At 40.3% G+C, this 12,097-nt stretch overlaps 1 protein-coding gene across 1 annotated transcript in view; it reads left to right on the top strand.

The window, feature by feature from the left end:
- Positions 1-203: 203 nt before the first annotated feature.
- Positions 204-12,097, top strand: part of ABCC2 (ATP binding cassette subfamily C member 2) — a 64,193-nt gene continuing 52,299 nt past the window's right edge. Inside the window, 4 exon segments of the mRNA XM_036827854.1 lie at positions 204-337; positions 2,265-2,438; positions 10,058-10,183; positions 11,761-11,895. Of these exon segments, the coding sequence (XP_036683749.1) occupies positions 305-337; positions 2,265-2,438; positions 10,058-10,183; positions 11,761-11,895 (468 nt within the window). The 5' untranslated portion in view covers positions 204-304.

Genomic DNA, 12,097 nt, shown 5'->3' with positions numbered 1-12,097 from the left:
GTGGTTCCTTTTAAGTATGAACCCATCTACAGAGGCTTCTGGTACTTTGGGAACTGGTGTCTACCTGTCCCTGGGGCTCTTCAGTCACATGTCTATCCACTGGGGTAATGTAAATATGTGTCTCAGCAAGGTTAACGATTAAATTGTTGGGATGAAAGGTCAGAAGACCTGCCTTTGGAACATCAGAACATCAGAATGGGAGATAACATATTGCTACTTGCCTTCCACCTTCTCTGAGGAAAAGAGTAAATAAGGAACAACACAGTCATACAAGAGTCTTCATTCTAGAAGTGATCTAGGAATTATGCTGAAGAAGTTCTGCAACTCTACTTTTTGGGTAAGAAATTACACTTGTCCTCACTGTTGACTCTTCTCAACTCGGAACAAGTAGTAGATTAGCCTAGAGTGACCACTAATAAGAACTAGAAAAGTTAGATGTGCAGTTGGTCTAAAGTTCAGGGTTTCTTTCTTTTTTTTCTTTTTTCTTTTTTTTAAGATAAGTCATAATATCTCCCTAGGATATTCTATGTGGGAGAGATAATATATTTCTGCTCTAAAATATGTTTATTGTATCCCACACTCTTTTCTCGGACTAGGTAGCTGCAAAATTGCCTTCTCTAAAGAGAAATAAGGGAAAAGCTTCCAATTTCATTAATGTTAGGAGGGGGAATTGTTGTTTGTGGAGTATGAGGACAAAGAGAAGGTCTATGATTGAGTCTTGCTGAGAAATGTTGATGTTGAAATAATACTGATATGTTCTAGAGGAACTGGCAATTAGTGATGTGACTAGAAGTTGAGGCTAGGGATGCAAATTTGGGCATCCCGAGCACTGAAACAATTTTTTTAAAAATTATTTATTTATTTATTTATTATTTTTGGCTGTGTTGGGTCTTCGTTTCTGTGCGAGGGCTTTCTCCAGTTGCGGCGAGCGGGGGCCACTCTTCATCGCGGTGCGCGGGCCTCTCACTATTGTGGCCTCTCTTGTTGCGGAGCACAGGCTCCAGATGCGCAGGCTCAGTAGTTGTGGCTCACGGGCCTAGTTCCTCTGCGGCATGTGGGATCTTCCCAGACCAGGGCTCGAACCCGTGTCCCCTGCATTAGCAGGCAGATTCTCAACCACTGCACCACCAGGGAAGCCCCTGAAACAATTTTTGAACCATTAAAGCAGAGAATTCAAGACAGCAAGCATCAGTACCAAATGGTTTAGTGGAATAGAAATTTAGGGATGTTGAGGAAGTGTGGTCTGCAGACTCCTAGGATCAGAATCATCTGGAGTGCTTGTTAAACTGGTTTAACTATCTTAGGTAATTCTTCTGAATTCTAAAGTTAAATAATTTTATGGGGAGAGGAGAAGAGCAGGAATGAGATAGCAGAGCACGTGGACAGCACTTCCCATCCTAGAAAGAACCTGGACCCCAAGGCCCTCGAGGCCAGGACATGTATACCACAGGAAGGTAGGGCTTAACATGCCCCAGGATCTCACCAGGCTATCTCAAGAGAATTCTTTCTGAGAATCATCTGACAGATCATCTTGGTCAGGGCACCTCAATCTTTAAAGAGGCTGTGCAAACAGCTGAACAAAGCAAAAAATATTTGTAAGAAGAGAATAATCTACCCTCACATGACTCAGATGTAAGAACTGGTGCCCCACCTTCACCTCACAAGATACTTCTATTTATTGCAGAATGCAAAGACCAGTAGAAAACTTGCTGGGAATAAGCCTTCCCTCCAATGTGCCTCTTCATGATCCAACTTAAGCCCCTGGGGCTATAGGAGATTAATTGCCAAAATGTGACTAAGCATTCTGCTACCTGCAGGTTAGGTTTGAGTGTCTGCCAGTGAGTTCAATCAATGCTAAAAATTAGAATAAGAAAAAAAAAAAAATTAGAATAAGAAGTTTTTATATCCCAGGACTGTTCTCCCTGTTGGGTTGAGGAATGGTCCCTCTCCTTCCCACAACTTGGCAAATGTGGTGGTGAAATTAAATCATAATAGATGGTGGAGAAATTCACTTAGAATCACAGAAAGAAAGGTTTTTAGAGGGTGGATTGGTCAGAGAAGTCACTAAATGACATTTAATGGTGAATTTATATCAATGGAGTTGGATAGGAAAATACAGCTAGTTAAAGGGTCAGGCTAAATATGGATATAGAACTGGGTTAAAATTGTTTGGAAGCAAGGGTAGGGATGGGCGTGGGCTGGGGGCTGGTATTCTCTTTTTTAAAATGCATGTATCCAACAATCATTCCATTTTGGTCCCCCAGAATTCCTCATTCCTGGATAGCCCGGAGGCGGACCTGCCACTTTGTTTTGAGCAAACTGTTCTGGTGTGGATTCCCTTGGGCTTCCTTTGGCTCCTGGCCCCTTGGCAGCTTCTCTATGTGTATAGATCCAGGACCAAGAAATCTTCTATAACCAAACTCTACCTTGCTAAGCAGGTACGGGAACCCCACTATTTTCTAATTAATTTTGTGGTACACAATAGAGACATTTTCTTGGTGGTTCAAGTGTCTTATTCCCTGTCTTTAACCAGCTTTTCCAGGTAGAGCCATGCTCTGGATGTCCCTGTCTCCACCTGTCACATGCCTCATTGGCCCCCTGCCATACTTCTTAGTTAAGTTACTTTGATTTTTGCATAAGAATAATGACTCTTAAATCTTATGGCTATTGGACTCTGGAAACACCAATGATGAGTAATCAGTCAGTTGAATAGTTATGGTCTTTTCAGCATTTGAGAAGCAAACACTGGATTATCTATCTTTAAGCTGTTCTAATTAATCAGGAGACTATAATTCAGTTGGCATCTACCATGAGGTAAAAATGAACTATCTAATGTGTCCTCTGCACCATTCAGCCAATCCAAACATTGCTCTTCTCCCCAGGCTTGGATCTGAAATAGGGCTTCCATTTTTCCAAAGTCAACCCTGAGTCTGGATGGTCGCTCGAAGTAGAGGGAGGAAGGGTGTGTGCTCACGGTGACATGCCTGAGTAGGGAAATAATGGAAAGGACAGGGGCTGCAGGAGGAATGAGGGTAGGAGCCTCTCAGCCAGCTGCACTGATTAATGCAGAGAAAGTCTTGTGAGAACCAAAAGATCCTCAACTGAGATTGTAAAACTACCTCTTAAAATCTATCATCTGCTTCTTTTCACTAGGTGTTTTTCTATCTGTCCTGATTATTAAACAGGGCTTTAGAGAGGCAAATTAGATTCGGTGTTCTATGAGCATACAGGCCAATGACCTCAGGTTACTGCAGTCTGAAAAGAAGGAAGGAAGAAATTTGGCCAAAGGAAGTTGGATTTGCATTGACACTCTGAGGTGGGGTGGTGGTGTGTTTTGCCTACTCTGGATAGAAGAAGAGTCTGCGAGAGCTTGGAGCAGGGCTATTGTCTCCCTCGCTGACCTGAGTGCCCAGCACAGGGCCTACCACTTGGTACGCATTTGTTGAATGTTGGTATTAAATGCATTCTAGGAATAGGGATTGAGTCAAGAGTGTGTTAGACTGAACATTGAACAGCATGCTTCAGTACCGTTGGGGATGAGACAGAGCTTTTGGTTAGTCAGTCAAGTTAGAGGGCTTCTATCATTTTCTGGAGCTTCCAAGAAAAGGTTGGGTAATGAGTAAATCAGTATCCCATTTTTATCATAGCTATTAATTAACTTTTAATAAACAATTTTATTGAGAAATAATTCACATATCATAAAATTTCACCCATTTAAATACAATTCTTTTTTTTTAAAGTATTTTCATATGTGTAACCATCACCACAGTCAATTTTAGAACATTTTTTTCCCTCAAAAAGAAATCCTTTATCAACCCCTATCTCCCCATCTCCCCTAGCCCTAAGCAACCACTAGTATACTCTTTGTCGCTATAGTTTCCCTATTCTAAACATTTCATACGAATGGAATCATATAATACATGATCTTTTATTATTGGCTTCTTTTACGTAGCATAAGGTTTTCAAGGTTCATGCATGTTGTTTAAGGCTCATCCATAATATCCCATTGTATGGATAGATCATGTTTTTTTTAACTTTTGTAAATACAAATCTCTATGGATAAAACTCTGTAGATAAAAAGAAATGTATTAGCTTTTTTTTTTTCCTGTAGCTAATAATCCACTCACCCTTGCTCATAGTTTCAGGAGCTTCGTTTTTATAATTTATACTTTTTTTTGTCCTCCTCCCTGAGAGTGATAGGCACAGAGTAGCGTCCTCTTAAAAATTTCAGAACGATTGGTTTCTCCTCTGAAACAGAAGTGTAATTCCTCAGAAAGTAAGAATTCACTTCTTCTCTGAGAACCTTCTTCTTGGATCACTCCTCAACTTGACTTCATTTCTTCACTTCCTGTTCTACCTGCCTTTGGGCTGTTTGTTCCTTTCTGATTCTCTTGAACTGTCATTGCTGTTTGGTCATTAGTGCAGTGTTTACCTCATCTGGACTAAGTCAATTTGCTTGACTAAGTTAGTGCGAGACTCTACCAGTTTGTTTAAAGGTGCACCCTTACCCGAAGGACCCTGTGCATAGTAGGTAATTGAATGAATTGAATTAAAAAATGAATGAATGAATGAGCTCATATTTAGTCCCAGGGTAACAAAAGAGGAGTATTGTTCTGGAGGTTGTGGATCTGCTAAGGTCAGATGTGCAGCAAAAGTGGACTTACTGTTGAGCTAGTGAGACATGGGAATCATCTTCAAGTATTTGTAGAAGTATAACGTACAAGACTGCCTAGCTTATTCTGAAAAGTTTCAGAGAGCAAGATCAAGGTAAGTCAGTGTAGGTTGTTCCTGGGGAGCTGACTTTAGCCAAACATACAGAAGAACTTTCTTTCCTTTTTTATTTTTTTGTGGATGATTTACCCTTTTTATCCCTTACTCTTACATAAACTTAAAAAAGACAGAAAAATCAAAGATAAGTAAATTATTTTCAGCTGTACCAAAGTTTAAGAACTTAAATTTGAGACAGCTTTATCAGTTGACTTTTCTTTGAGAGGGTTTTAAATAAGTTCAGTTGTGAAGACCATTACAAAGGTGGAAGAACTTTCTTATAGTAATAACTGTCTGATAGTAGAATGGTCTGCTGGGGGATGTAGTTCCTGAAAATATTGAAACTGAAGTTAGACGTTTGTCTGCCAGGGAAGTGATGGAAATAGACACCCTCTGTAATGGGTCGAAGGTTCAACCAGAGTGCTTTCATAAAGCACTGGGAAAAGGAGGACTGTGCAGAGGTGGAAAGATATTAAATATGGCCAAACCACTTTACTTTCTTTTTTCTTTTTTTTTTTTGGCTGCACCGCATGATTTGCAGAATCTTAGTTCCCGGACCAGGGATTGAAGCCATGCCCTCGGCAGTGAAAGCACCGGGCCCTTGGACTGCCGGGGAATTCCTTACTTTTTTTTTTTTTTTTAAATATTTATTTATTTATTTATTTATGGCTGCCTCAGGCCTTAGTTGCAGCATGTGGGGTCTTTTTTTTATTTTTGGCTGCAGTGGGTCTTCCTTGCTGTGTGCGGGCTTTCTCTGTTTGCGGTGAGCGGGGGCTACTCTTCGTTGCGGTGCACTGGCTTCTCATTGTGGTGGCTTCTCTTGTTGCGGAGCTCGGGCTCTAGGTGCGTGGGCTTCAGTAGTTGTGGCTCGCAGGCTCTAGAGTGCAGGCTCAGTAGTTGTGGCACACGGGCTTAATTGCTCCATGGCATGTGGGATCCTCCTGGACCAGGGCTCAAACCCGTGTCTTCTGCATTGGCAGGCGGATTCTTAACCACTGTGCCACCAGGGAATCCCGGCACGCAGGATTTTTCATTGTGGCATGCGGGCTTCTCTCTAGTTGTAGCCCACGGGCTCCAGAGTGTGTGGGCTCTGTAGTTGAGGCATGCAGGCTCTGTAATTGTGGATCGCGGGCTCAGTAATTGTGGCACATGGGCTTAGTTGCTCCTCAGCACCTGGCATCTTAGTTCCCCGACCAGGAATCGAACCCGCATCCCCTGCATTGGAAGGTGGATTCTTAACCACTGCACCACCAGCGAAGTCCCCGTACTTTCTTTTTTAATACCAATGATATTGTGTCTCTTTAGGAAGTTGAGTTCAGTAAACTCCATGTGCACTTGAAACTCCTTCAGTGATTCAGAGATCAAGGGCAAAGATTATTTACGGACTTGGTAATTATTAAACAACCACAATATTTCCCTGAGTGTGATTAAGAAAAGCCTATGTATGTTTCTGATTATAAAAAGAATGCATTATTGTAGAAAGTTTATTTGATTATTGTAGAAAGTTTGTCGACTCTAGGGAAATAGGAAATCATTGATAATTGTATCACTCTGACATACTCCTGTTAACATTTTGAGATGTTTCCTTTTACTCTCTTTAAAAAACTAAAGAAACAAACAAAAAAACAAAATGAAAAGAAAAAGACTCGTTCTCACCCCTCTACCTTCTAGTCCTGTTCTCCAGAGACCGCCATTTAAAATTATTTTGATGGGTACCTCCATATCTGCAAATAATGTGTTTATACCTGTATTTCTTGATCCATCAACTTCAAAAAATATCTATTTCTGTCCTCTATGAAACACAAAGAATTTAGCTCATTGACCCAACTCCCTAGCTTCCTTTTTCTCTCTTCCTCTTTCTCTCAGTCTTTTAATTTTGTGTGAGTATGTTCTGTTCTTCTGTAGGTTACCTTTATACCTAAAAATAATCTGCCATCAATTTAATTTAATTTTATTTATTTGGCCGTACCACACAGCTTGCAGTACCTTAGTTTCCCAACCAGGGATTGAGACCAGGGTTTGTACCTGAGGCCACGACAGTGAAAGCCCTGAATTCTAACCACTGGATCGTCAGAGAACTCCCCTCCCCCTCCTTTTTTTTTTTTTTTTGCCATCAATTTTAGGCTCTAGTTCTTCCTTTCTTCTTCCTTAATTCATATATAACGTTGTATAAGTTGAAGGTGTACAGTGTGTTGATTAGATATGTTTATATATTGCAATATGATTGCCACCATACTGTTAGCTAACACTTCTATCATGTCACATAATTATCTTTTTTGTGTGTGTGTGAGAACATTTAAGATCTAGTCTCTTAGCAACTTTGAAGTATGTGATACAGTATTTTGACTATAATCACAAGTGCATGACAAACTTGCAGTTAGAAGATAAGTTCTGGAGATCAAATGAGATTTTTTTTTTTTCAGTTTATAGTCTTTTTTAAAACTGAGGCATAATTGACATATAACATTATATTAGTTTCAGCTGTACAGCATAAGAATTTGAAATGATCACTACAATAAGTCTAGTTAACATTCATCACCATACATAGTTACATAATTCTTTTCTTGTAATGAGAACTTTCGATATCTACTTTCTTTTTTTTTTATAAATTTATTTATTTTATTTATTTTTATTTTTGGCTACATTGGGTCTTCGTTGCTGCAGGCAGGCTTTCTCTAGTTGCGGCGAGTGGGGGCTGCTCTTTGTTGCGGTGTGTGGGCTTCTCATTGTGGTGGCTTCTCTTGTTGCAGAGCACAGGCTCTAGGCATGCAGGCTTCAGTAGTTGTGGTGCGTGGGCTTAGTTGCTCCGCGGCATGTGGGATATTCGCGGACCAGGGCTCAAACCCGTGTCCCCTGTATTGGCAAGTGGATTCTTAACCTTGTGCCACCAGGGAAGTCCTCCATATCTACTTTCTTAACAGTACTGTATTGTATATTTGAAAGTTCTAAACTATAGTCACCATGCTGTACATTATATCCTCATCTCGATGCCCCTTTGTGTAAAACAAGAGATTTAGTGCCCCCAATAAAATTTTCAGAAAGAGCAATAGTAAATAAAGTCTCTAGGTTCTTGCTTTCTGAAAATGTTGATCTGACTATGGAATGCTAGGTTCAAAAAAAATTTTTTTTTAAGTTTGAAGATGTTGCTATGTTGTTCCCCCAAATCCTGTGCTACCAAGTTAGAATTCTTCTCATTCCTTGTTATCCTCTCTAGAAGCTTTATCCTCTTTATTCTTGATGTCCTGAAATTTCATAAGAGTGTCTACAGGGGTCTTTTTTCATTCAGTGGGTTCTATACTTTTAACCTAAAGACCCATGTCTTTCTTATCTCTGAGAAATTTTTATATTATTCTTTTCTTTCCTTTCCTCTAATTTTAAAATTCCATATCTCTAGAACTTCTTGTTAGATAGATGTTAGACTCGCTGAATTGATCCTCCTTCTCAACTTTTTAGAATTTCTTTTTCTCTTTTCCCCTCTGTTCTGAGAGATTTTCCTAATTTTTTCTTTTAATCATCCTAAAGAGCCTTTATTTTAGCAATAATGGGATTGATTCCTAAGAATTCTTTGCTAAATAATAGCACTTATCCTATTAGTTAAAGGTGCTTTCTTCACTGGTTTTCATTATAAAGGGCCCAATATCTCTGCCTGAGCCATTCTGGATGAGTGAGGCTTATGGAATGAGTAGGCATAGATGGATGGGAGCAGGGAGGGGTGAGGGTAGGGGAGCTGGTACTAAAGATCTTCATCTTGACGGATAAGGTACTAGTGGACCTCCTCAGTGGAAGTAATAATTCTCCCTCCTGATGGGTGGGCGGGTAGTCCTTTAGAACAACAAGATGTGTATCATGTCTTATGAGCTCATAGTACAAATATTTGACAGACTTGGAGTCATCTTAGGGTCACAGAGTTGCAGTCATTAACTTCAAAGTTGATATGGGGAGAAGGCTGGGAGTAATGACCAAGGAAAGGGAATAGTGCCATACCAATTGGGTTGGAGGAATTCCCCCTTTAAATCTATTTTATTAGTTATCTATTGCTATGTAACAAATTACTCCAAAACTTAGCGGCTTAAAAATAAACTTTTTGTTTTTTTAAATCTCAGTTTCCATGGGTCAGAGATTTGGAAGCAGCTTACCTGACTTCAGGGTCTGTCATGAGGTTGCTGTTATTAATATGCAGGCTCTGCCTAAGGTCACCTGAAGGCTTGATTGGGGCTAGAAGATCTGCTTCTAAATTGACACACCCACATGGCTTTTGGCAGGAGGTCTCAGTTCCTTACCAAGTGGACCTCTCCATAGAGCTACTTGGGTGTCCTCACGATGAGGCTGGAAGTTTCCCTTGCTGTGAGTCATCTGAGAGAGAGAACAAAGAGGAAGCCATATTGTTTTCTCTGACCTAATCTTGGAAGTCTCACACTGTCTCTTCTGCCATATTCTATTTATTACAAGTGAGTCAGAGTTCAGCCCATACTCAAGGGAAGGGGAACTAAGCTATCTTTTGAAGGGAGGAGTATTGGAGAATTTGTGGACGTATTTTAAAACCGTGACAATCAACATCCCTTAACAACACTTAGCATACTTTGAACTTTATTCCATTACTTGAATTATATATATCCATTGATTCCATAATTGAGTGTGTTATCTGAATCATTGCCTACCATTTTTATTGAAGTATAGTTGATGTACAATGTTATATAAGTTACAGATGTACAATATAGTGATTCACAATTTTAAAGGTAATACTTCATTTATAGTTATTATAAAATATTAGCTATATTCCCCATGTTGTACAATATATCCTTGTAGCTTATTTTATGCTTAATAGTTTGTACCTCTTAATCCCCTACCCTTATATTGCCCCTCCCCTCTTCCCTTTCCCCACTGGTAACCAACCAGTCTGTTCTCTGTGAGTCTGCTGCTTTTTTGATAACAAAAAGAATATAATATAAATATAAATTCTCTAGTTTGTTACATTTTTTAGATTCCACATATAAGTGATATCATACAGTATATGTCCTTCTCTGACTTATTTCACTAAGCATAATGCCCTCCAGGTCTATCCATGTTGCTGCAAATGGCAAAATTTCATTCTTTATTATGGCTGAGGAGTATTCCATTGTGCGTATGTGTGTGTGTGTGTGTGTATCCCATCATCTTTATCCATTCATCTGTTGATGGACACTTAGGTTGCTTCCATATCTTGCGCTACCTACCATTTTTACCATCCATTACTGGGAACCATTCTATTCTAAATGATACCTTCCTAACAGTGTTTTTTTTGCCTTCTCAGGTGCTTGTTGGGTTTCTTCTTATTCTGGCAGCCATAGATCTGGCCCTTGCACTCACAGAAGACACTGGACAAGCCACAGTCCCTGCCATTAGATATATCAATCCAAGCCTCTACCTGGGCACATGGGTAAGGCCCATCATCACTTCTATCCTCTTTATCTTCTCTCTACTCATAGCCATCCAGCTGAAATTTGCTCTTGTGGAATGAAATAAAGTCCAATTTCATCTATCTTTTTCAAGGGACCTATGATGAAGCAAAGCTTGGTTGTAATAGGGTGAAACCAATTTTAGCTTTTCATTTGCTTTTAAACACTACTTTATTATGCCTTCTTCCTAGGGTAAGTATTAGCTTTAATGATTAACATGTGTACCTTATGCCCTCATATCTTGCCATCTAAGGATCACAGATGAAATCCAAGTTTCTTGATGTAAAAGAATTTTCTACATGCTGTAAACATTATTTTTAAATTGATTGGTGACTCTAATCAATGGATCACTGAGTCTAGACTTGTTTGTGTAAATTTGATGACAGAAACTTACGTGTCTCCTACAGGCAGGGTTTTTTGTGGGGGGAGGGAGAGCTGTACAGTGTTTAAAAAAACAATTGAATTCGTTACCATTATTTTATTTTATTTATTTATTTTTTATTTTTGGCTGCGTCAAGCGGCTTGTGGGATCCTAGTTCCCCAACCAGGGATCGAACCCAGGCCCCCAGCAGTGAAAGTGCCAAGTCCTAACCACTGGACCGCCAGGGAATTCCTGTTACCATCATTTTGAAAGAGGAAGATACAACATAATTATTTTGATTCCTAAACTTTCTTGAAAAATCAGAATGCCTGGCAACTTTGGGCCGACATTCCCACAGGGCAGCGGTCAGCTAGGACTGAGTAGCAGTTGGTTGCATTAGACCAGGTATGTGCTCAGTACCGTCCTCCACCCTCACTTCACTCAGTAACATGCTCTGCTTGGCCCCTGTAAGGACGTCGTTTTGTCACCGTTGTTATAAAACAGAGAAGAGTCTAGGCAGCAGTGCGCTGGAGCCAGCTCACAGAGCTGACTCTGCCTCTCTTCCCGGCCCTGCGTTTGGTGACATCATGTCGGAGATTGAAATCCACCACGGTGGGAGTATTTATACCATGGAAATTCACACATGCCACAAATCATGGCTTTGTTTTCAGAATGCCAGTTTACTAGCACAGCACTGGGTCTGGGAAAACAACATTTAATTATAACTAAGTGAATAATGCGAGGCAAAGTTTTTTGCTGTTGCTAATTGCTTAGTCTAATATTATTAGAAAATATTGTGATACAGACACCTTGCACCTATTCAGCAGAATCTGCCTCCCCAACCTGATTACTGTAGTGCCTGAAATTATTTTCTTGGGCCTTAGAAAGATTTTTCTGGCTCCCAAAGTTATTCTATGTAGATGCAGGTGGTGACCTTTTGCGTTCTTGTCTGACTCCCTGCCCAAGTGTGGTGAATAGAGATGGGAGAGGGAAGGGAGTTCCAGAGAGAGCACTGGGGTCCTGAAAGAAAAAGTCGGATGGTATCAGGGAGGAAATGTACTATTTGGCATCAGATTAGTTACAACAGTCTCCCCCTTCAGCCCCCGTGTCTTCCCCTGTTCTCTGACATCCTTCTTGCCTCTTGCCCTTGGTGTTAGTGACAATATTTTTCAAAACATGATGTGAATTTTTCTCTAGATCCTGGTTTTGCTGATCCAGCACAGCAGGCGATGGTGTATACAGAAGGACTCCTGGTTCCTGTCCCTATTCTGGATTCTCTCAATACTCTGTGGCACTTTCCAGTTTCAGACTCTGATCCGGACACTCTTAAGGGTAAGGAGGCAAGAGATGGTGATATGAGGAGGTACCGCGGGGCAACTTCTAAGTTGGAGTAAATGACATAAGGTAAATTGAGTTGCAGGGTAGGATTGTATTTAGGGGATTTGATAACAGACTTTAATCACAAGCATTGATACATAGGGGCTGTTTAGACTTAATTCAGATAAAAGGCTCATTTTCTTTGTCCCCTCCCCCC

This window comes from Balaenoptera musculus, chromosome 16 (genome assembly GCF_009873245.2).
Source record: "Balaenoptera musculus isolate JJ_BM4_2016_0621 chromosome 16, mBalMus1.pri.v3, whole genome shotgun sequence".
NCBI classification, from domain to species: Eukaryota; Metazoa; Chordata; class Mammalia; order Artiodactyla; family Balaenopteridae; genus Balaenoptera; species Balaenoptera musculus.
The sequence above is the reverse complement of the archived record's forward strand: the minus strand, read 5'-3'. Positions and strand labels throughout refer to the sequence as shown.